Here is a 26,207-nt window from a genome sequence, read left to right on the forward strand (position 1 = left end):
TATTTCAGCAGATCCGCCTATTCTGCTCCCCACTCTCTCTGGTGAATCCTCTCACCTTCCCCCTCCCCCATATTCCAGTTCTCATAGGCACAAATAAATAAAAATAAATCTTAAAAAAAAGAAAAGCTAATAGTCTTAGGAAGGCTGCTTGAGAAGTCAACTGTTGGCTTATTAAAATATCTTTAAAATGGAATCAGGCCTGTTAGTAAAGCCTGTTTGAGTTAGTGCATTTTTGGGCAACTGAATCAACACCATAGTTAGGGAAGAAAAGTGCCAGGTGGCTTAGCAATTTGATTTTAATGAATTTATACCATTTTACAAGTGTGACTTCTCCACTAACAAAAATCTTGTGACTGTCCCAGTAGAGATTAATTTTTTTGGTAGAAGGAACAATCTCGAATGTGTATATTTATTGCTTTTCCCTTGTCTCAGGAAATAATGTGGATACATGCTTCTTGAACTCATCATGGATATGTCCTCCATTTATTTTCTGTTTACTATAAAAGGAAGGCTTTGCAGCGATGGTTAGCATTTGTAGCAATTAGACATTGTTTTAGTGACATTTTTTGTTCCATTTTGAAAGCAAATTATGTATCGGAGGCATATTTATGAAGCAGCTTTTATGATTATCAGCAACACAGCTGCTATAACTATTATCTTGATAGAATTGAATCATGGGTCACATAATCAGCAACTGAACTTTTATACTTGTAATTTTGCAAGACTCTTATTAAGACGTACACAATACAAATAAAACAAAAGGGCTGTCTTAAAGCATGTGTATATATATGACCTAAAGAAGAGCAAGGTATTATCATATAAAACTGGAGTAGTCTTACCTTTGTGGTTTTTTTTGTTATTTTGTTTATTTACATCTGAATACAAATCTTATAGCTTAAATTGAGAAAGACTTTTGCATATGTGACCAGTTAAAGTTCCAGGTTAATAATAGTTCTTACAGTCCTATTTGTTGATTTGTAGAGCTGATTAAAATGGAATTTTACTTGTACTTTTTTTTTTGTTTTAGCTGCCTTTTATCTTTTTGACTATAGGTAATATAATGATAAATGAGCAATATATTATACCTGTTTAACCTTAAAACCAAGGCGAACATTTTTAAAAGAATAGATATATATACATCTACCTTTTTTTGGTAGAGGTAATTGTGGTTGTAAGAAACAATATAAGAAATCTTTTGTACATTTTGCTCAGTTTCCTCCAGTGATGACATTTCACAGAACTATAGCAGAGTATTGTAAGTGGCATATAGACTGCATATGATCCACGGCTGTTAATTTTCTACAGTTTTACGTGTGTGTGTGTGTATATCTGTACTGTTTAATCTCCTGTGTTTGTTCATCTATCTACCACAGCAGTCAAAAAACTGAAGAGCACCTTATCACAAGGGGCCTTTGTGTTGCCATTTTATAGTATCTGCTTCTCTCCCACTACTTTACTATTCCCCTCAATCTAACCCCTGGTAATCATTAATGTTTCTGACATTTCTAAAATTTTGCCATTTCAAAAATGTTTTATAAATGAAATCATGTAGTAGAGAACCATGTAAGATTGACTGTTTTTCACTTAGTATAATTACCTAGAGATTTATCAAAGTTTGTGTGAATAAATAGGATATTCCTTTTTGTTACTTACTTTTTTACAGTAAGTTAGAGACTTCTACATAGTTTAGAACTTAATTTCTACTTTGTTTCCCTTCCTAATCTGTTTTTATTTATTTTGTGTATTGACTGCAATATTTGGATATTACAGAACACATTTTTTTTATGTCACTTTATTTTTCCTATGACTATTACTAATTCCCCCCCCCCCCCCAATACAATGCCTTATGCTCTGATGGCCCTTTTTCTCCTCTCAACCTTCGAAACCTCACTTCATTTGTTAGTATCCACTAGTCTTTATATTTTGTTTTGTTGAACAGTCCTTTATATAAAAACCCAATATTTGTCTTTGTTAGCCTGACTTGTTTTACTATTAATAATTCCCTTAAGCTCCTGCCATTTTGCTATAAATGGCAACATTTCATCTTATTTTTTTAATTTTTTCAGGTTTTTTTTTTTATTACCTTCACCAAAACACCTGTGCCCATAGCCTGTCTGCCTCTGTACCCCATTCCCTCCACTCTTTCGACTTTTGATTGAATAGTATTATGAATAGTATTCCATTTTGTGGATATACCATATCTTCTGGATCCATTCCTCTGGATCCATTCCTCTCAGTGGGCACTTAGGTTGTTTTCCTGTTCTAACCATTGTAAATATGCTGGGATAAACATTACAGAATATAAAAATTTCTGAGTCAATGATTTCATGTTCTTTGGATAGATGCCCAGGACTGGGATTGCTGGGTCATACAGTATTTCCATTTTTAGCTTTTAAAATAAAGCCAGTTTGTTTTCCAAAATTGCTAGAGCAGTTTACATTCCCACCAACGGTATAATAGGGTTCCTTTTTCGCTGCTTCATCTCCAGCATTTGTTGTGGGGGTCTTTTTAATATGTGCTCTTCTAATGAGTATGAGATATCATCTCATTATAATTTGGACCTACATTTCTCTTATTAGAAGCAATGATGAGGGCCTCCCCAGTGGCGCAGCGGTTGAGCGCTGGGTTGCAAAGCTGCCCGCAGCCTCTGCAGCACTAGTTCAATCCTTGGCTGCTCCCGGGCCACTGGAGGAGGGTCCCACATGGTGCGCAGACCTCTCCTGCTGCCCGCTGCTCCCCTCAGCAGTGTACCTCAGTCCTTCTGCCTGCTCTGCTCCCTGCTGTGGCTCTGGTGAATTCTCTCAAATAAATAAATAAATAAATAAATCTTAAAAAAAAAAAAAAGAAGCAATGATGAACATTTTCCATGTGTGTTGGCCTTCTGGGTATTGTCTTTGGTGAATTCTGTTCCAATATGCCCATTTTATTATTTAGGTTGATTTTTAACTGTTACATCAAGTTTTTGGTATATCTTGAATTTTTTTTTAAAGATTGATTTATTTATACAAAACCGGGGTACAGGCCAGATGCGTGGGAGGGTGAGAGGATTCACCAGAGACAGAGCGGGGAACAGAACAGGCAGACTGACTGAAATACACTGCTGAGGGGAGGACAGGAGAGGTCTGCCGCGCCATGTGGGTTTCTCCATGGCTGGCGGGGATTGAACCGGCACTGCAGAGGCTGCTGACAGCTTCATAGCACTGCATTTAACCACCTGTGCCACCAGGGAGGCCCATATCTTGAATATTAATCCCTTGTACAATGTGAATATTTTTTTCCCATTCAGTAGGATTTTTTAAAATCTTATATTTTCATTTGCTGTGTAATAGGTTTTTAATTTCAGCTTCCCCAATTGTTTATTTCCCTTCCCCAATTGTTTATTTCTGCTTTTAATCACCAGAAACATCTTTATCAATGATATGAAATGTATCACCCGTGTATATGTTTTTATATGTTTTGTTGTTGTAGGTCTTATATCTAGATTTATTTTGTGCATGGAGTTAGAAATTGCCTATTTTTAAAATGCATATATTTGTCTTAAATCTAGGTGACAAAACACGACCACCTTCCTCAAGCCCCTCTAGCATTATCCGCCGGACATCCTCCTTGGATACACTTGCTGCTCCATACCTCGCAGGGCACTGGCCTCGTGACAGTCATGGGCAAGCTGCTCCTTGCATGAAGGACAAATCTACACAGGTATGTTTACTATATTCCTTTTTTTTTAAAAAAAGATTTATTTATGCACACAAGAACTGGGGTACAGGCCAGAGGTGCAAGGGATGAGAGGATTCACTGGAGACAGAGTGGGGAGCAGAACAGGCGGATTGACTGAAATACACTGCTGAGGGGAGCAGTGGGCAAGACAGGAGAGGTCTGCTGCGCCATGTGGGTAGCTCCCTGGCTGGCAGGGGAATTGAATTTGTGCTGCAGAGGCTGCATTGGCTTCACAGTGCTGTGCTTAACCCCTTGCGCCACCAGGAAGACCCATGTTTACTACATTTCATATCTTGAAGTGTTTTACTCTAAAGCTGTTTTTCATATTAGTTTTGCTAAGTGTATTCAAATTCTTAAAACATTCGTGAGTGGTAGAATTACCAAGAAGCTTGTCAAAAAATGCAGATTCCCAGACCTGGCTCCAAAGACATTCTGTTACAGGTGTGATTGGGACTTAGAAATATGTCTATTAAACAGTCCCAAAGTAATTCTGACGCATATGGATAATTCATAGACATATGTTTCTCCCACTTACTCTTTACAGTAAGCTTAGAACATCGCATTATGTTTAATATTTGCAGTTTGGAGTTAAACATTTCTAACAGTAGGAATTACTTTACTTTCAATTTAACCTTGTATTTTAGTGCCAAAAATCTTCATGTATTTGGGAGATGGGGATTATATTATTGCTGATCAGCTCTATAAATGTAACTTCTGACGAAAGGACTGTGGAAGCAAAGTTCTATACTTTCAGATTTGTAAAAATTTTTAATTAGAAGGATCTGGTGAATCCTCTCATCCCTTGTATCTCTGGCCTGTACCCCAGTTCTTGTGTGCATAAATAAAGGAGCTTTCATATCTACTTCCTGGTTTTACAAATTAGAAAGCTGAGGTTCAACATCCGGTTGATGTGACTGCCTCTTAGTTTGGTATAGTTTCTTTCATAGCACTTACTGCAATTATAATTAATTAAATGTTTATTTAACCATTTATTTAATGTTCCTCATTCACTAGACTATGAGATCATGAAGGCAGGAACTGCCCTGTACTGTATTTCATCCTCAAGACTTTGTGACAGAATAAACACTTAGGGAATATTTGGAAAGGAATGAATGAGCAGAATAGTTAAAGCTTTTAGTGAAGAATGACAGTCATTTTAAGAAGTTAGGATTCTTTATATTGAAGGTTGAAAATCAGCTGAGGTATAGCTCAATTTAGACTGCAAATTTATGTCACTAATGCTTACTTGATACCGGCATTGTATGATACAATGTCCTTTAATAGAACCAATTTAAACACTCTTTTTATTGGTTTTGGATTTGCATATTAGTTTCCAGAACTGCAGGTATTCTTAATGGCCTAGTTTGTTTTCCATTCTAATACTCTTGAAACTGAGTCCAATTGCTAGGGTGGATGTTTGGGGTTTCAGATTACCTTGAGGTTCATATGCCAGTGGTAATATAGAAATGAAAATTTAGTGTTTGTACTCTCAAAAGTAATAAATCTTTTTAGAAATTGTGACTTTTTAAACCAGAGTTCTGGGCTCCATGGTGGCGCAGCGGTTGAGTGCTGGGTTCCCGCTGCCTCTACAGTGCCAGTTCAATCCCCGGCCGCCAGGCGAGGTCCCACATGGTGTGGCAGACCTCTCCTGCCACCTGCAGTGTACTTCGTTAGTCTGCCTGCTCTGCTCTCCCCTCTGGCTCTGGTGAATTCTCTCACCCTCCCACGCTTCTAACTATACCCAGTGCTTGTATAAATAAATAAATAAATCTTAAAAAAAAACAAAACAGAGTTCTGCAGACGCATAGTCTCTAACTTTGCTAATCTTAGGACATGTAATATGGAAAATAAGTATAGTCTCTACCTGCTTTCTGCTTAAGCCACATGTTGTTATGTTTAAATTGTTAAAGGTGTGTTTTCTTGAATATTTCTATAACACTTTATTTTCTCTGCAGTTTCAGGTTGGTTGGGTTCAGATATTTTGTTGTATCAGTAAAAATATATAGTCTTACAAGCCTTTGGGGGAGCCCCTGATCTGTGGAAGCAATTCAGTGAGTCTTCAATTTAGCAGTTGCTGTTTACATAGCCCTGACTATACGGAATCAAAGTACAAACCCCTTACTCTCTTCTCCTTCTAAATACCCCCAAATTGGGAATGTGAAGGGTGCAAATGCAAGGAAAAGCTATATTTATCACACTTTTAATACTGCTTGTAAAGATTATAGACTCTCCTAAGGCACAGTGCAGTGAATGCTGGGCACTACAGTCTTCCATTAATATTGTGGTTCCCCATCTTTGGCAAGTGAGTTTAGCACTAATTAATCAAAAATTCCTCAAATTCCTTATTGGCAGATGTTAGATTTCATAATGTATGTATGCTTAAGTTAATTTTTAAAAATTTGGTGAAATACATACAACAAAATTTCACTATTTGGAAAATCTTTAATATACAGTTTAGTAGCATTACATTCACAATGTTGTAGAACCATTGCCATTCTGTGTTTCTAGCACTTTTTTTATCTCCCCATACAGAAACTCATTATTACTTCCAATCCTCTGTTTTCCAAATTCCTGGTAATCACTGTTCAACTTACTTTTTCTATGAATTTGCCCATCATTGATATTTAAGTGGAATTTTACAATATTTGTCTTTCTATAACTGACTCTTTTCACTTAGCATAATGTTTTCAAGGTTTATCTATGTAGCATGTATCCCATCATCAAATTTCTCCTCATGACTGAATAATATTCTATTGTATGGTTGTACCACTTGTAATTTGAACAATGCTAAAATGAAGATTGGTATAGAGGTATCTCTTTGTGTCTTTGTTTTTAATTTCTTTTGGTACATATCTAGTAGTGAGCTACTTGGATCATATATTTAACTTTCATTTATTTTTTTTAAGTAATTTTTTTTAAAGATTTATTTTTTATTTATACAAGAGCTGGGGTACAGGCCAGAAGCAGGGGAGGGTGAGAGGATTCACCAGAGACAGAGTGGGGAGCAGAACAGGCAGACAGACCTAAAGCACTGCTGAGGGAAGCAGTGGGACGACAGGAGAGGTCTGCCGCACCATATGGGAGTCTCCCCGGCCGGCTGGTAATCAAACACACGCTACAGAGTCTGCGGACAGCTTCATAGCGCTGTGCTCAACCCACTGTGCCATTGGAGAGGCCCTATTATTATTTTTTTTTAAATAATTTTTTTTAATAAAATTTTTATTTAAATTTTTAAATTTATTTTTGCATAGAAGTACTGGAGTGTAGGCCAGAGATGCAGGGAGTAAGAGGATTCACCAGAGATAGAGTGGGGAACAGAACAGGTGGATCTACTGAAATACACTGCTGAGGAGAGCAGCATGAGAGACAGTAGAGGTCTGCTGAGCCATGAGTGTTGCTCCCTGGCCGTGATCGAACTGAGGCCACAGCGGTGATAGTGCTGAAACTTCACCCCTAGACCACCAGTGAGGTCCCATATATTTAGCTTTAGAAGAACTCCCAAACTATTCCAAGCAGCTGCACCATTTTCTATTTCCAGCAGCAATGTATAGGGGCTACACTTTCTCCATATCCTTGCCAACACTTGTTAGTTTCCCTTTGTTATTTTAAATTATAGCTGTCCTAGTACGTATAAAATGGTTACCTTGTACTTTGGAATTTTATTTTCCTAATCACCTTGTTGTTGAGCATCTTTTCATGTGTTTATTCACCATATTAGTCATTTTGGAGTTTAACGACTTTCTTAAAATCTCCTTTCCTCTATTTCCCCTTTGTGATCTGGGGAAAACTATTAGTACCTATCCTTTAAGGTTAGTATGAGGATTAAACAAAGAAATTTATATAAAAGATTTAGAACAGTGTTTGGCAAATAGTAGTATTTAATAAATGGTTGCTATTAAAATTCTTATTCTTGATTACTATCAGATTAGAAAAAGAATGACATGTAAACTTCAACTCCTGTGTAGTAGTAGTATTTAATAAATGGTTGCTATTAAAATTCTTATTCTTGATTACTATCAGATTAGAAAAAGAATGACATGTAAACTTCAACTCCTGTGTAGTTTGTCAATTGCATAGCTTCCTGGTGCATTATGTTGAAAAAGATTCAGGCTAAAAATTACTGAGATTGATTAGCACTTTTATCATCCCTGGTTCAGATAGTGCTACAGCAGACAATATGATGGAAATAATTTACCTAGTACTATACTTTCCAGGTACTTTCCAGAAAGTTGTTGTAGACTTTTGGTAAGTCATTTGTGTCAACATTCTGAGCCCTGGTTTGTTAGAAAAAAAGAAATCGTGTGTGACTCTTAAGTTCCCTCTCAGTATCTGGGAGAGGAGTGGAAATGAGAGAAAGAGGTTCTGACGATTTAGAGAAAGCAGCATCGAAAAAAGATGCCAACTTCCCCCTTTGCTTCACTCTACCTCATTTGCTTTGGGCATGAGAATGAATGATTGAAATTTTACTATACACGATTATCATCCAGATTACTTCACAGAGGTAGCAAAAAGGTGGCATCATTTTTTTCCCCTCCTGTATCTTTGGCAGACATTGTTTATTCCCTGTGAACTCATAGCTGAGAATCCTTCCAGCTCAGCACTTGCGCATGGCATTGCCAGTGGAGCAGGGGATGGGCTGCAGCATTAATTGCCTACAAAATAGATTTGACATTTCTATTTTAGAGTTTGGTATTTTTACCAACCTCTGCCTCCTGTACTCCTCCTTCCAAGTTCTTGCAAAAACTGACCATTTGCTAGTTTAACTTCCACATAAGATTGACTAATTTTATTAACAGCATCATCAATGTTGCGGTTCCATCAATTTCATTTACCTTATTTTTTGGCAGTGCTGCTTGTATTTTTTTTTTAAAGATTTTTTAAATTTATTTATACAAGCACTGGGTACAGTCAGAAGCGCGGGAGGGTGAGAGAATTCACCAGAGCCAGAGTGGGGAACAGAACCGGCAGACTGACAAAATACACTGCTGAGGGGAGCAGTGGGCGTGGCAGGAGAGGTCTGTCGCGCCATGTAGGACCCTCCTGGCAGTGCTGCAGAGGCTGTGGGCAGCTTCGCAGCCCAGCGCTCAACCGCTGCTCCACCAGGGGAGGCCCATGTATTTTTTGACTATTAATTTAGGGGGAGAAAATATATGTATATGGTTGGAGTATTTGACATTCTTTTGACTCTTAAAAGAGTCAAAAGGTATTCCTTTCCCAACTTCTGTAACCTCTAGGCTACTTTACCTTACAGGTGGTTTGTGTGAATATGTCAGTTTGTGACTCATGTGATTGATGTCTGGTTTTCTTAATTCTTTATTTGTTTTCTTCATTCAAAGAACCTTTTGCTTTAAAAATTAACTTTGCTTTTCTTGGATAAACCTAGGATTCTGAAATAATCAAGGTTTCCAGTTACTTTACCACCTGACTGATGTTTCTATCCTTTATTTTTTCATGTTAGATCAGAATTCTCTAGACCAGTGACTCCATGTATTTATCACATTTTTTAGCATACTGAGCTGTGGTATAACAATTGGAGGGTTACATCATGGAATTGATTAAAACAAATATAGTTTCTTGATTGTGTAGCTGTTTTTATCTTTGAAGCTATATACCAACTCTCCTTAATGACCTTGCAGTGCCTTGTATACTCCTCTCATTGATGCTTCCAAGCTTCTATATTGTTTCTAATGCTTTCCCACATTTTCTTTGTGTAATTTATGGTCTTTCACAGAACCTACACCCATTTGGTAAACTCTTGCCATCCTACTTCCCTTGTCCTGGGTTAATTGCCTTTTTTTTTTTTTTATTTTTTTTTTATAGAGGCATGTTTTCTTTCTTTCTTTATTTGTTTGTTTGTTTATACATGCACTGGGTACAGTCAGAAGCGCGGGAGGGTGAGAGAATTCACCAGAGCCAGAGCGGGGAGCAGAGCAGGCAGAAGGACCGAAGTACACTGCTGAGGGGAGCAGCGGGCGGCAGGAGAGGTCTGCGCGCCATGTGGGACCCTCCTCCGGTGGCCGGGAAGCAGCTGGGGATCGAACCGGCGCCGCAGAGGCCGCGGGCAGCTTCGCAACCCAGGGCTCAACTGCTGCGCCACCGGGGAGGCCCTTAATTGCCTTTTTTAAGGGGTCTTCTATGATCACATGATTTTTTAATTGGTTATCCTTTGTCTCCTAGAGAATAAGAACGGTTTCCTCTAACTCTACTGCCTAGTCCAGAACCTGACTCAGTAGATATTTAATAGCTTCCCCCCATACAAATCAAGACTGAATAGAATTGAAACATACTTAATTAAAACTTAATTTTACTTTTTATTAATACCTAAGAGTATCTTATAATGAGGACACAGTTTTTCAGTTGAACAAAGAAAGCAATTATCTTATGAATTAGGAGTTTAAGTAAAACTAATGATTTTTGCTACATATTTTTTCTTGCCAGAACATCTTATCACTGAAATTAGCAAAGCTGTCAATTTTTCTTTAAGATACCTGTAGTTGTTTTGCTAATTAAGACCCTTGTTCTCATTTATCACTAATTTGTTCTTTATAAATACATGGGAAAATTTTATATTTCTTTGCTTTCCTTTGAAGGCAAAATTTTATACTTAAGATTAACATCTTTAATAATTTTCCTTTCTTTACATTTTAGTTTGAAAAAAGTCTCAAGCTCACTGATAGATTGAACACCATACTTTTCAACAATATTCACTAATAGTTTTCCATATTTGGTTTATTTCTTTGTGTATATATAATCATGTTATTTGCTAATCATTAGTAAGTTGCATACATTCTGACTGCTCAGATATTTCAGTATGTTTATGAACTAGGACTTGAGAAAAATATTACCAATACAATTGCCACATTCAGTTAATTTAACATTGATACAACACGGTTAGTTATGTATTCCACATTTTCCAGTTGCCCCAATAATGTTCTCTTTAGTAGTTTTATCTGTAATCCAGGATCCAGTGAAGGAACACATGTGACATTTAGAGGATATGTTTCTTTGGTATTCCTTTATCTGGAGAGGTTCCTCAGCTTTTGTCTCTTGTGACATTGGTATATTTAAATAGTATTTTAAGAACAAGCCAATATTTTTGTTGAATGGTTGCAATTTAGGTTTATCTTTTTCATGAATCTGTTTTCATTTAAATTTAGACAGTTTTCTAAATCTGTTTTCATTATTTGTTGGACTAATACTTTTTGATAATGGTATTTCTTTGTGGATTATTTTAAATATATTATTTAAAATGTCTATCACAATTAAAAAATAAAATTTCAATCACTATGACTTAAAAATTCTGTTTTTCAGTAAACTTTTTTGTAATGGGACTGTATTTTATAATAGAAAAATATTGTATATATTATTTGAGAGGAAAATTTCCCCCAATTTTGACATACTCACTGTATGTTTATGTGTAGCATAATCATTTACCACACATTGATATGATCACCACAGTTATTTAGTTAACATTTATCATCTCATAAGTTACAAAAAAATTTTTAGCTGCCACATAGTGCGTTATCTGTAGTCATGTTCTACATTACATCCTCAGTACTTATTTATCTTATAACTCTAAGTTTTTTTAATCACCTTCATACAATTCTCCCACCCCACTTTTGGAAACTCAAATCAGAACTCTTTTTTTTTCTTTTTCTGAGTTTGGCCTTTTTTTTTTTAAGATTCCACTATAAATCTGAGACATTCTGCAGAAGAGAAGGAGGGAGAAGGATCAAAATGGGTGGGAAGAGCAAAACTACTATGGTGATGTTGCAATGGGTGAATTGGTGGTGGGAATTTCAAGGGGACTACACCTGAGAGGAGAAAGCATACTTTGTGCAAAAATGAAGAGTGATGTAAAAAAAATACATAAAATTAAAAAATAAATATTCCATGTATAAGTGAGATTATACATTATTTGTCTTTCTCTGACTTATTTCACTTAGCAAATTGCCCTCATAATTCCATCCATGTTGTTACAAATGTGGTTATACAATATTGTTAAATGATTGCTATAAAGGTACCCCTTCCCTCTTTTTTTTTCCATTACAGACAGAGAGTGCATGGGCTGAAGAATACGCTGAAAAGAAGAAAGGATCTCATAAGCGTTCAGCATCCTGGGGCAGTACAGATCAACTAAAGGAGGTCAGGAAAATGGTTGCAAGAAAGTGGATGTAGAAGTTTGATCCCTTTAATGGGTAGTTCCTTGAAGTTTGGACAGCATGGATTTGTCATTGGGGAAAGGGGGATGAGCTGGGGAGGAAAGGGCCATTGTTGTTTTGTTTACTTGAAAAATAAGCAGAAAAGCAGTTACTTATATTGGTTGGATAAAAATTTGAGTAAGGGAATATGTACATTATCTACCTGATCGCGTGTTTTCCTTTGTAATTTTTTGAGATTCCATATATGTTAATATAAATATTTGATGTATAAAACTATAGTGATACAGCAAATTCACATTTATTATTACTATATATGGTATTGTTTCTGAATTCAATAACTCAGTATAACCAACTTAATTATGGCTCTATGCTATAACTACCATTTTCTGAGTCTGTAATCACAATATTTGCACTTTGGTGATAACAGAAATAAAATAAAAAATCAGTCAAGGAATAATATGGGATATTTATTGAAATTGTGTTTATTATTTAAAAATTGTTTTGTGGATGGATTGTGTAATTTAAATTGATTTATTATACGTATTTAGTAATTTGGAACTGTTAAAGGTTAGAAGTTTGATTTAAAAACCTCAAATTATGACTCAGTGTGAGGGCAGTGAGAGTGATTATTTTTGAATTCTTTGTGAGAACTACAGTGTAACTTACTGTAAGTGCTGAAAACTTTGTTTAGTGCTTGGGAATTTTGAAAGCTCAGAAAGTGTTGGAGCGTAACTTTCTCTTTAAGAGAAAGATACACATCTATGCATGCTTGTGTGTATATATGTAAATTTCACACAATAGATCAGATTTTGTGAAGTGGATTAAAAACTCAAAAGATTTTTTAAGGGTAGGTTTTACTGGTTCTTATTAGGCAAAGATATGCTTTATGTAGTTTTTATGTAGCGTGAAAACACTCTGATGCACTTGTTATTTTTACCCTTTTCAGATTGCAAAATTACGCCAGCAGTTACAGAGAAGTAAACACAGCAGTCGGCATCATAGAGATAAAGAAAGACAATCTCCATTCCATGGCAACCATGCAGCTATTAACCAGTGTCAGGTAGGCACACATATACCACAAAATCCAAACAAAGGATTTTTTTGTTTTCTGTGATGTATTATTTCATGGTCAACTTTTTAGGACAAAAATGTCCAAAATCCTATTTGAAACAGTTATTTATGAATTACAACCTTCGTTAAAAAAGCCCAGAATATTAAGTTGACAAAACGACTTTTTTTTTTAGTGACTTATGATATTACCTAAGAATCATAACTAATTACATATTTGACTATTAGTTCCATGAATTAGAGGCAGAATAATATAGAGAGATAAGCATTGACTATAGAACTAGGTTCTGGTTCCAGACTATAACATGTCCTTTTTAAGTCTCAGTGTCCTTATCTGAAGATTGAAGATAATAATTCCTGTCTCATGAAGTCTCTTAGTAGGGAAAAAACTTCAGCTTCTTTGATTTTTCATTAGAGCCCTAACAGCTACTCATGATAGCTCACCCAGGGAGCCCCTCTATTTTACTGAATTTAAATTGGCTGGTGTCTCTTGGCAAGAAGAGAGGAAAAAAAATTTACCAACTTCTTTAGTTTGATAGCGTCTGATGATTCCCAATATATGTCTATAATGTTCAAGAGAAAATATGGGTAAAGGTATGTATTTTTTCAAACTGATTTATCCTAAAATATTGGTACATGGGTCAGACTTGATTTGGAGTTTTATAGTTTGGTTGTTTCCAATTAGATTTTCCTTATATAAGGTATTTTAATTAAAAACCAGGAATATACACTAATACATTTAAAACCTAAATAAACTGGTTTTATATCCAGAGAAATAGAAAACATAAAATTGACAGAATAAGAAATGAAAAATTTTGTAGAGTTACAACTATCAAAATCAACAGATTAAACACTAAACCACCTCATACTCGAAAGGCTACAGATAAGCATTGATGGTTTTTTACAGGTGAATTTGCAGACTTTCTAATTCCTCTTTATCTCAGTTACATAGTATAGACATTTTCCTAGAGGCACCAGCCAACTAGTTTTTAGAATACAGAAAATTGATAGGTGATCAGATATGCATATTACAATGGACATTATGAATTCAAAATAAGGAATAAATTTGGAAGAAGACACAATTAGAGGCAGGAAAGCCATTTTAAGAATAGGATTTTATAATTCAAGTGAAAAATGTTGGTGACTAAAAATAAGGTAGAAGCTATTAACTGAAGAGAGTGGACAAAACAGAAATTATTTCTAAATAATTCTTTAGAAAGTAATAATACTTGAACTCTATCAAGTGCTTACTGTGTCAAGCAGTCTATTCAGCTTTTTGTATATAGTATTAGTGTTTAATCCTAATCTTTGAGGTGGTGATTGTTGTTAACTCCATTTTGCAGACAAAGTAATTAAAGGGCTGGTGAGATCGGGTATCTTGTCCAAGGTCTTATGAAACAGAGCTAGGCTTCTAACCCAGGCATTGTAACTTCAAAATCTGAATTTTTAAACTCTCCATTAACTGATAGTTGACATGACATGGGAATGGTGACGAAATAGGAGTAAAGCTTAATGCCATTGGTAGCCTTTAGAAAAAGGCTTTAGAAAATATTATAATTTTTAAAAATTTTATAAATAATAAACAGATGTATTTTAAAAATATGTGATTACTTCCCTCCATTTATATAGAAGTAACTCAAAATGGATCAAAGGACTAAATGTGAGGCTAAGACTAAAAGCTCTTAGGAGAAAACATAGGCATAAAAATTTGTGATACTGTGTTAGACAATGGTTTACTACATATAATAGCTAAAAACTAATAAATGAAAAACTAAGTCAGCTGGACTTCATAAAAGTTAAGTGCCTGCTTATTCCAGTTTCTATGTATTTAAAGCCTTTTCTATATTTACTTATATTTTCTAGCAATAAAAATTTCCATTATTTGGTTTAAAAGTTTGAATATTTTGTGTGCTCTGATTTTTTTTCTTTTTTCTTTTTTCTTTTTTTTTTTTATTAATACAAGCTTTAATGGATCTTCAGCTCACATTTTACTCACATTTATCTTTCCATGATGCATTGACATGAACTCAAGCATCTAGCCCCACTTTTGCATTACGACTTGCTACAGTAAGAACCCACATACAGTAAACCACTCAATCTAGGTGCTGTAGATTCCAGAATGTCATACATGTAGGGGGAGGAAGCAAACCGCGGCTAAGGAATACACTTCCAGGCTGCATCAGCAACCTAGAAAGCTGAGGAGGCTGGAGATGGAGAGACATTGGTTGGTGACTCTCAAATGGCCGGTGGCTTTCCCGCTGGATCCAAGGCTGCTCTCCTCAAACAGTGTGATTTTTTTTTCTTGATACACTTTCTAAGTCATTACAGTTTTTTTGTTTGGATTTTATGATATGTAGAGGATTATTTTTACTGGGAATTTTCTTTAATGCTCCTTAAAAACTAAGGGACAGGATTACTGTTCTGATATTGGTATAGTTTACAACTACTAGTTAACAAAAGATCTTTTGCTGTGGCTTACAATTGGCTTATCACAGATTAAAAAGAATTTTTACTTTTTTGAGTGTTCCTGTCTCTCAAAATTCAGAAGTTCTATTATGAGGAATACTGCCAAGTTTCTTAGAGGAGAGAATCTTTCACATGTCAGTAGTTTCCAAAATTGACAAAGCCCTCAAGTGCTTAAAATGTCATATTTAAGGACTATTTCAACAAACATTCTTGTTTGAAAATATAGCCAACACATTTCAGAATTGTTTGATTGAGGATTAGAGTCAGTTGTTAGTAACAGAAGAATGGGAGATGCCAGCATCTTCACAGTGACATAAACTAATTTAGAGGTGAGAATTAAAAAATCATACAGGTGTTTTCTGGCTGTTATAGCCTAAATTAAGAAAATCCTCCCATAGGCTTTTCTTATTTTTCCATCTGGGTTGAGGATACTAGATTTGTAGTAGCCTGGGAGGGTTTGAGAGCAACGAGCAAAGGGATAGTGAGGTAGAAAGGAAAAACCCATCTGCAGAATGACAGTATTGTACTTTAAAAATGAAAATTGCAGCTGTGCATTGGAATCTTTGTATGCCAATCAGGACATGATTGCTATTTTTAAAAATCAAAAGAGTAGGTTCATCTGCTGTGACCATATTTTCAGAGTATAGCTGCAGCTTAGACGAGTGAAGAGGTGGCTATTCTAGATGTGAGTTGACAGTGATTGCTGGAGACAAAGTAATGGCAACAGGACAGGAGAAATCTTGCCATGTGGAGGTCCCAAATCAAAAGCACTTAAGATAGAAGGATTTTCCTGCCAGGGCTTTCTAATTTTTTTTTTTTTTACCATTAAATATCACTTTACCTCCCTTTTGTTATATGAGGATTTCTGACTCATATTTCTCTCCCAGGTCTTTGTTGAATTGCTAAGCAGAACTTCTTCCATTCTACTTTTTTTGCACATTATTTTTATTTTGCATCTTAATAATTTTTTTGCTTATACTTACATATTGAAAAAAACAAACGCTGATTTTCTAATTTTTTTGAAGTTCAGTGAAAGTGCTATATGATTATGTTCTTCGTGAGTAAACTAGATTGCTCATACTTGGCCAGATAATCTCTAGGAAATGTTAAAATGTCACAAAGAAATTTTTATTGTCTTTCTCAGTTCTTCCTTCTGTTTCCCAGTTTTTCTTAAACTCAATGTTGATTTGGTTTTTCATTATTATTCTATTTTTAATTGAGGTAATTTTGGTTTATGTTGTTTGCATTTTAGAGATATAGGATCTCCTACTTCTGGTGTTGTTATTACACCACATACACCACCAAAGCGTCCATAGTCCACCACCACAATCCACTGTGCTCTCTCTCCAGTCTGCTCTTGCCCTCTCTTGCCCCTCTGGTAACTTCAGTTCTATAATCAGATTTATAGGTTTTGTTACTGATTTGACTTTATCTAACCTTTGGTTTCACTATATTCCACTTGTATATAAGTAACACCAATTGATGTCTTTCTTCCTCTGACTTATTTTGCTTATTTTGTCTAGCAGAATAAGTATTTTGTGAAATATTCCCTTCAAGTTTCATTCATATTGTCAGAAATGCAAGAGTATCTTTTTTTTTTTAATAGCTGAGTAGTCCATTTTATATATACCATATCTTCCTGATTCACTTATCTGTACATAAGAGTGTATATTTCCCTTCAAATTGGTGTTTTTGTATTCTTCAGGTAGATACCTAGATGTTGAATTGCTGGGTCATATGGTAGATCTATTTTTAATTTTTTGAGAACTCTCTATACTCTTTTCATAGGCACTGGACCAGTCTACATTCCCACCAACAGTGTATGTTTCTTTTTCTCCACATCCTCATCCTGGCACATTTTTCTTCTTTTGAAAATTTATCTCCATATTTTTGTTCCTGATCACCTACTGCTACAAGTCATTGTTCCCATCGTTCCTGTTTGTATGTTCCTGTTTGTATATGTCATACTATAATCTTCTCCCCACACTTTGAAGACAGGGTGCTGTATTTAAATTACAATGTAGATTAAACTTAGAAGATTTATGTTAGCCAAATCTTTCCTTTGGTGTTCTTTTTTTGTTAGTTAATTTTCAGTTTTAATGCTGAATTTGATCTTTAAACTGTAATATACAATATATGAAGAATGTAAATGGGCAAAATTAAAATTTAAATAGGCGATTCAGGCCTCCCCAGTGGTGCAGCGGTTGAGCGCTGGGTTGCGAAGCTACCCGCAGCCTCTGCAGTGCTGGTTCGATCCCCGGCTGTTCCCCGGCCCCCGGAGGAGGGTCCCACATGGCGCGCAGACCTCTCCTGCCGCCCGCTGCTCCCCTCAGCAGTGTGCTTCGGTCCTTCTGCCTGCTCTGCTCCCCGCTCTGGCTCTGGTGAATTCTCTCACCCTCCCGTGCTTCTGACTGTACCCAGTGCTTGTATGTATAAATAAATAAATCTTTAAAAAAAAAAAATCACACAGATGACACCATCACTAAAACACACACACACACACAAAATAAATAAATAAATAAATAAATAGGCGATTCACCTAACTAAAGACCTTAATGACTGGAAAGTATTCCTTTTTTTAAAAAAAAAAAATTATTTATTTATATAAGCACTGGGTATAGTCAGAAGCGTGGGAGGGTGAGAGAATTCACCAGAGCCAGAATGGGGAACAGAACAGGCGGACTGACAAAGTATACTGCTGAGGGGAGCAGTGGGCATGGTAGGAGAGATCTGCGCGCCATGTGGGACCCTCACCAGTGGCCAGGGATTGAGTTGGTGCTGCAGATGCCGCGGGCAGCTGTGCAGCCCAGTGCTTAACCACTGCACCACCGGGGAGGCCCATGGAAAGTATTCCATTTTATTTTATTTTTTTAAAGATTTATTTATTGATTTATACAAGCACTGGGTACAGTCAGAAGTGCAGGAGGGTAAGAGAATTCATCAGAGCCAGAGGGGAGAGCAGACAGGCAGACTGACAAAGTACACTGCTGAGGGGAGCAGCGGGCGGCAGGAGAGGTCTGGGCGCCATGTGGGACCGTAGCCCAGTCCGGGGATTGAACCGGCCCTGCAGAGGCTGCGAACAGCTTCGCAGCCCAGCGCTCAACTGCTGCGCCACCGGGGAGGCCCAGTATTCCATTATAAAGAGAAAGAATCAAAAGCTGAGAAATCAGAAATACTGTTCTTAATGTTGCCAAAGGATAGATCTTAGGAGAGAGATTTTACTTGGTACAGTGAAGAACTTTTAATGTTTCAGAGCTGTCTAAAGATGATCTCTCAGTTAATATGATAACCCATTTATATTTGCATCTGTGGATTTATATTTAGCAATACAGATTTATTATAGAAATCTATGTAGATATAGGAAAATTAAATTATATATACATATAAATGTTTGAGAGCCCTTGAAATGAAGGATAAAAGTTTAAGTGTAATAATTTGTTGTTTTTAGATATTTTATTTTATTTATTTTTTTAAAAAGATTATTTATTTATTTATTTATACAAGCGCTGGGTACAGTCAGAAGTGCAGGAGGGTGAGAGAATTCACCAGAGCCAGAGGGGGTAGCAGAGCAAGCAGAAGGACTGAAGTACACTGCTGAGGGGAGCAGCGGGTGGCAGGAGAGATCTGCGCGCCATGCGGGACCCTCCTCTGGTGGCCGGGGAGCAGCTGAGGATCGAATCGGCACTGCAGAGGCTGCGGGCAGCTTGGCAACCCAGTGCTCAACCGCTGTGCCACCGGGGAGGCCCTGTTTTTAGATATTTTAGTATAGCTTATATAAGAAATGAAATCAGAGACCTGTAATTTTCTATTTCTGGAACAAAAACAATATCACCAATGAAAATCTTCCCAGGCAGCTTGGATGGATTATTTTTCTTCTGATCATCAAACTATTTGCTAGTTAAATTAACCTTTGTTTCATCCGTTTCAAATGGTATGTTGGCCTTAGGTAAATGGCTATTTTCTTTCTTTTCCTTCTTTCTTTTCCTTCTTTTCTTTTATTAAATAGAGGAAACTATTGATATATACTTCTGCTACTAAGATTATATTTGAGTAAAACTTTCAGCAAATGTATAGTGTGACTTTTTTGACTAACTTGAAAAGCAGTAACCAAATGTACAGTTAGTTATTACACTGTGGTTCCTGTGTGTGTATGTTTCTTAAAATGACAACCAGAAAGCTTAAGCTTTCTATTCTTAAGCCAGCTTACTAATAGATCCATTTGACTTTCTAAAATCCAAGAATGTCAACATTTTGCAAAAACTTTACCAGATCAGGCCTTCCCTGGTGGCGCAGGCGGTTGAGCGCAGCACTTTGAAGCTGTCCGCAGCCTCTGCAGTGCTAGTTCGATCCCAGTTGGCTGGCGAGAATCCCACATGGCGTGGCAGACCTCTCCTGTCTCTCCCGCTGCTCCCCGCAGCAGTGTATTTCAGTCAGTCTGCCTGTTCTGTTCCCCGCTCTGTCTCTGATGAATCCTCTCACCCTCCCGCGCATCTGGCCTGTATCCCGGTTCTTGTATGCATGAATAAATAAATCTTTTAAAAAAAAAAAAACAACTTAACAGATCATCTTCTTTTTTAGCCCCTTTGTCATTCTGTAAGTTAGCAGTTAACAAATTTATACCTGAAAGTAGTCTGAAAATAGCATCCAGTGCCAACTGTTACCTATGTTTTATAACATTTAGAAGAGAGAATTAAGTTTAGAATTGCATATGTTTTATTTGAGAAGAAATTCTATTTGTAGTATATATACTAATGACTCCTGAGATTTTTCTTAGTCTGTACTAGTTCCCTGTCACCTCATTATTTTCTGATATGGGAAGAGTCAAGAAAGACTCTGGTGAGATGAAATGATTGCATGACAGAAATATTCTAATATGCTCTCCACTCCAGACTAGTGAGCTGTAGATTTTTCAAACCTCTAGCTGCTTTAGTATGAATCCATTTTGCATTTTCTATTATCTACTATGTTGAAAAGGTTTCTTACTTTCCTTTACCAAAATATTGTCTTAGCTTCACTTTCCTGCTGTCTTATCCCTGAAGCAAGTACATAGCTAATTTGGCAAACTTTTGTTAGTGTATACATTGAAATTTACTTCTGTTGGAAAGGAAACAAGATGGTGAGAATAGGTGAAAAGTGGTACAAATAACCACTATTTGAAATGTAAAAATGCTGAAGACAAATAGCTAGTTTCACTCCCTCACTTGGGCATTACTTTACTGAAGTTGAACTAGTAAAGTGAGGACCTGATATTAGCATCCCTCTGAGGCGCATCCAAATTGTTAAGGGTGCACACTTTGAAAGGGATTTGGCCATATACACACACAGAGGCAAAGGACACAGACTCTTACTGTGCAAGTTCTTTAGTACAATAGTATACATAAAGAGAGAAGAAAGAATATCCCTAATAGCACTTGCCCATCCCCTCATGGGCAAGTGCCTAACCAAACAGTGTTGGGTCATAGTGGGGCCACTGAAGCCCAAAAGCTTGCCATAAGACTAAGGAACTTCTGGCAGGGAACAGCAAGCAAGGAGTTAGACCGGTCTTACAGAGCTGGGAGAAAAGGAGATACCTCATCACGATAATGGCTGCCATTGTCAGCTTCCCGATGTCTCTTCCAAGTGTCTCTACATGTATCTCCTCCACATATTTTCTCCATGACTCTTTCTAGCAGTACCAGGGTATAAGTCAGGGCTGCAGAAACAAGGAAAAAGAGCTGGATCTGCCTACCTTTTGTGTTACATACCTTCACCTGGCCACTCAGCTCTGCCCCTAGTTCCTAGTAGCTCCCCCACTCCTGAAGTTATGGCTTGCTGGGACCTGTAGTCCAAAGCATCTGCATATGGGGGTGGGGAAAATGGCACCGCCCCTTCAAGGAGGTGTATTGGGAATGAGAATAGGGTGGAGGGTAGAAAATGTGAGTTATTAGGAGAAGAATGGAATGGAATAGGGTGGTATGGAATTTGGGCAGTAGCCTTTACTGTTTGCTTTTTGTCTTGTTCCATCTTGTTATCACCAGTTCTGTAAAAACATGAACAGGTGCTGGGTAGCTGTGGGAAGTGAGGGAAAGTACTGGTTTTATAACAATAGATGGAAGAATTGAAGGATAGGATGTCTAAAAGATAGGCAGCTGGCTAGGCTGTTGATACTCCACTAACCTTAATGCTGAAGTGGAGACTGCCTTTAGGCGGGGCCACAGACTAAGCTTCAGGGTCAGACTGAGACTCAGGCTGTGTGCTGTGTGATTAAGCAGAGCAACAGGGTGTGTGGAAGATGGGCAGTATCACAGGCAATCAGGCCATTTGTTAGCTGTTCTCTACTGCTGGGCAAGATTACTGACCAAGCTCTCTGGTCAGTCTGGGACTCGTACTGTATACTACATAGTTGGTGTGGCGCTGGAGACTAGGCCAATGGAACTTGGGATCACTCTCCAAGCTCTTTGGTCAGTTAGGATCACATGCTGTGCTCCATAATTGGATTGTCATTGATTTGGCTCCCTGCCTGGGCAATCCTTCTCAGTCTCTATTGTCCAGGGAATTGTCTGGGTTTTGGTATTTTCACAATGGTATTTTGTCTATGCATAGTTGCTAGTTTGTCATCTTATTGAGCAGGGCTAAGGTCAGGAATGATCTTTGTTACCATCTTGGTGACATCATTCCCTCTTTTTTGTCTTTTATGGAGATTACTTTTGCTGTCATGTCCAAAATATTCCAAAAAACCAGAACTTTCAGATATGAATTGGAACAACATCTATCATGGTCCAAATTGTTTTTCCTTTCATAACTTGTAGTGAAGTATGGGAACTCTTTAAGAGAAATGGGAAATTTATTGAGAAAAAAAAGACACCAACTACTTAAATAAATGCCTTTCCAAGTAACTTTTTTTCCTGATTATCAAAGGATGGAAAAATATTCATAGAGAACTTGAGAAATTAAAATTAAAGGTGAAAAATGAAGAAACAATATAGTTTCACTGTATGGAGATCACTATTTTCAATATTTGGGGGCATTTATAGTTGATATACAGCAGTATATTTGTACTCATTTTATAGCTCAAGGAGCAAAATTTAATATGTCATTTTTTTGCATACTTACTGATAATCTAATTACAGGAAAGAAATACGTTATTTCAACTATTATACATCTAAAATAGTTATTTTTATGCACCTGTTATCTAACTTTTAACTGGTTTGTACCTGTAAAGCCAAACCATAATATTTTGTTGCCATGCATTCTGTTTGTAACTTGTCCATATTGGGGAAGCTTCATGGGACATTATAGTACTTACAGCTAGATCATTTAATGGCCAAGGAGATCATTTGGCTATTCTTGCTTTAAAATTTTCTTAGAGAAAAAATCTCATATGCTTATGTACATTAATGTTAAAAGCCCTGTGACAAAATTTAGCACTCATATTAAATATACACAAGAATATAAGACTTTAAGAAGTATTTTCTTTTTTTTTTTTTTAAAGATCTATTTATGCATACAAGAACTGGGGTACGGGCCAGAGGTGTGGAGGGTGAAAGGATTCACCAGAGAGAGAGTGGGGAACAGAACAGGCAGATTGACTGAAATACACTGCTGAGGGGAGCAGCGGGCAAGTCAGAAGAGTCTGCTGCATACCATGTGGGTAGCTCCCTGGCCAGGGATCGAACTCGTGCTGCAGTGGCTGCGGCCTCATAGGTTGCATCCTAACTCCTTGCACCACCAGGGAGGCCCTAAGAAGTACTTTCTTAATATAACTTTATACACACAACTCTTCACTTTCACTAATTGATATCATAGAGCCATTATTATTTAATGGGGTGCCCTAGAGACATTTCCACTAAAATCAGGGACAAGGCAAGAATTCCCATTGTTTTCATTTATTTGTGATCTAATTGTATAAGGAACTCTTAAAACCTAAAATGAAGTGAATGCACACTTCATTCAAAGAAATGGCCTTTAGACATGTTATGAAAAATGTGCAAATCACTCATGATTTGAGAATAAAAATACATTTTCAATTTATAGGATGAAGAGTCTATAACCACTATGTAGTGCTCTTCTCAATCAAGAAAATTGCAAATATTACTTCTCTCCAAATGGACAAATTACTGATAATCATTTTAAAAACTCTCTTTCACTTGTGGTCAACATATATAAATTCAAATATTAAGGCATTTTTATCTATGAAGTAAAGGTTAAGAAAGGAATAAATCCAATGGTGAAAGTTTTGTAAAATATACATTATACATGAGTGCAGATAGAATGTAAAGGAGTAAAAATAGTTTACTGTTCACTTTGGCATTGTGAATGACAAACTCTTGAAAATGTTTCCTACATTTTTTTTTTTAATTTTAGATTTATTTATTTATTTATTTGTTTATTTATTTGTACAAGCACTGGGTACAGTCAGAAGTGCGGGAGAGTGAGAGAATCCACCAGAGCCAGAGCCGGGAGCAGGAGAGGGGTCTGCGCGCCATGTGGGACCCTCCTCCGGTGGCCGGGGAGCAGCCGGGGATCGAACCGGCGCTGCAGAGGCTGCGGGCAGCTTCGCAACCCAGCGCTCAACCGCTGCGCCACCGGGGAGGCCCTGTTTCCTACATTTTAAGCCAATTCCTCTGCCTCAAGATTTTATCTTAAAGAAAAATTTACGCATGTGGCAAATATTTATCTACAAGGATGTTCATAGCCTTTTTTTAAATAGTGAAAATAAAAAAATGAAATTTGGAAATGGTATATCAGTGCCTCAAAGATTTACACTTATGCTGTACGAAACGACACAAGGGTGTAGATTTCAACTTTTTAATATTCTCTGTAAAATGCTCAGAGCATATTTATACTTAGACTTTTTATTTTTTAATTCCTGCTTTTGCTGGTGGATCCTGAAACTAGAAGAGCAGACAGAAATAAGGATGGAAGTGAAAATGGAGTAAATGTTATGAGAAGCTTGGTGGCGGTATGGGGAGAAGACTGGGGATCAGAGAGTTTAAGAAGGAGAAAAATTGTTAAGACACCACACATAGATGAAAATAAATGATACTTGAAAAAAATAGTGAAAAGACAATAAAAGATTATTGCAAGAATAAAATATACAGGATAAAAAATACAAAGTAAGAATTATACTTACTGTTTTCTAATTATCTATCAACTGTAGACCAGACATTCTCTGAAGAAGTGCTGTGTTCCCCTGTTAAATGAGGAAAGTGAGATTCAGGCCTAACAATAACTAAGCAATGAAGAAGTGGTGCCTAAGCACTCAGAATGAAACCCTCTTGGTGTTTTCCTCAAAAATTTCATGCTTTTTGCTTTAATTATAAGGTGAGCGGAATAAAAGAAGAGAGGAGAAAACAGTTTTAACACTTAGTTCCACATCGATGACAAGGTTATCTATTGACTCAAACTAATGATAATTAATTAGAATCCTTTGTCACCTTGCCCACCTTCCCCTGAAAGAGGCTTTTCAAAGAAACCTCCCTAAGTGAAGGATGGGTTTAACCACATTCCTTTAGCAGAGAGCAGGATAATACATAAGATGATCCTCTGACACATTTTTGCTATTAACTTTGGCAGATAACTGTGTAATTTTTGTTTCATTTTATTTTGTCTATTTTGTCACAGGAAACCAAATCATATCATATATTTATATAATCAATTACTTCTCTTCAAAAGTAATACTGTGCCAATGAAAAAAAATGTATTAAAACTAGAGCTAGGCTTTGAAAAAATAAGAAAAGGAAATAGTAATATGGTAAAGATGAATGATAAAAAATTACATAATTTTCTTTTCTGAACCAAAAAATTTTAAATCATAGTAATGAAAGTATAATTAGATTTAACAAGTTAGTTATTGTCACTTCTTATTAGTACCTCTACTATATATAGATGTTGGAACTGATTTTGTTTTTCCTATGAAAATATTTTTCTTTTCTTTCTATTCTGATAAATCACTGGGGGTTGTTACTTTTCTGGAATATAAGTAATTGTGACACTGGGGAACTTTAAAGTTATATTCTAAAATCTGAACTCCATTACAGTCATAAAAATAAATAAAAGAATATCTGAGATTAACATTCTTTTAGTATTTTCTGTTATCCCTATCTCTTTCTAGTTCTGCATAGATGTTAATTAACTTGTAAAAATCTGCCATGATTCTCTGGGGATTTAGCCTTAAATTGCATTTTATCTATACCAAGGAGTTGATTTGGTTACTCATACTTTTTGTGAGGCCTATGAATGATTTATTTTTAAATTACTCATGTCAACTGGATAGAAGAATGCTTCAATCTAGAGAATTAGAATTAAGAGATAATGTTAAACTTCTTTTCTTCATTCTCCATTTTTTCTTAAGGCTCCTGTTCCAAAGAGTGCACTTATTCCAGTAATTCCTATCACCAAATCAACAGGTTCTCGGTTCCGGAATAGTGTGGAAGGATTGAATCAGGAGATTGAGATAATAATTAAGGAGACTGGGGAAAAGGAAGAACAACTTATAGTAAGTAATCTTGTCTCTTAAAATCGTCCTCACACAGGAGATTTCTGGACCTAATAAACATAGAGCCTCCATATGATCCAGCAATTCCACTCCTGGGTATTTACCCAAAGGACACAGACATCAATTCCAAAGAGCACCTGCACCCCTATGTTTATAGCAGCACTGTTTACAATAGCTAAGCTTTGGAAACAGCCCAAATGCCCAAAAATAGATGACTGGATCAAGAAGATGTGGTACATATACACCATGGAATATTACTCAGCATTCAAAAAAGATAAACACATGCAATTTGCAGCAACATGGATGGAGCTGGAAGG

The 26,207-nt window shown here is 36.5% G+C and overlaps 1 protein-coding gene across 1 annotated transcript in view; it reads left to right on the plus strand.

Annotated features, from left to right (window-relative positions):
* FAM117B (family with sequence similarity 117 member B) overlaps positions 1–26,207 on the plus strand; it is a gene marked incomplete at its 3' end in the record, with an annotated part of 62,347 nt that overhangs the window by 26,784 nt on the left and 9,356 nt on the right. Inside the window, exons 2-5 of the mRNA XM_084243851.1 lie at positions 3,548–3,699; positions 11,770–11,862; positions 12,826–12,939; positions 25,747–25,890. Of these exons, the coding sequence (XP_084099977.1) occupies positions 3,548–3,699; positions 11,770–11,862; positions 12,826–12,939; positions 25,747–25,890 (503 nt within the window). The remainder of the gene's footprint in view (positions 1–3,547; positions 3,700–11,769; positions 11,863–12,825; positions 12,940–25,746; positions 25,891–26,207) is intronic.

This window comes from Talpa europaea (assembly GCF_964194135.1).
Source record: "Talpa europaea genome assembly, chromosome: 1".
Classification (NCBI taxonomy): Eukaryota; Metazoa; Chordata; class Mammalia; order Eulipotyphla; family Talpidae; genus Talpa; species Talpa europaea.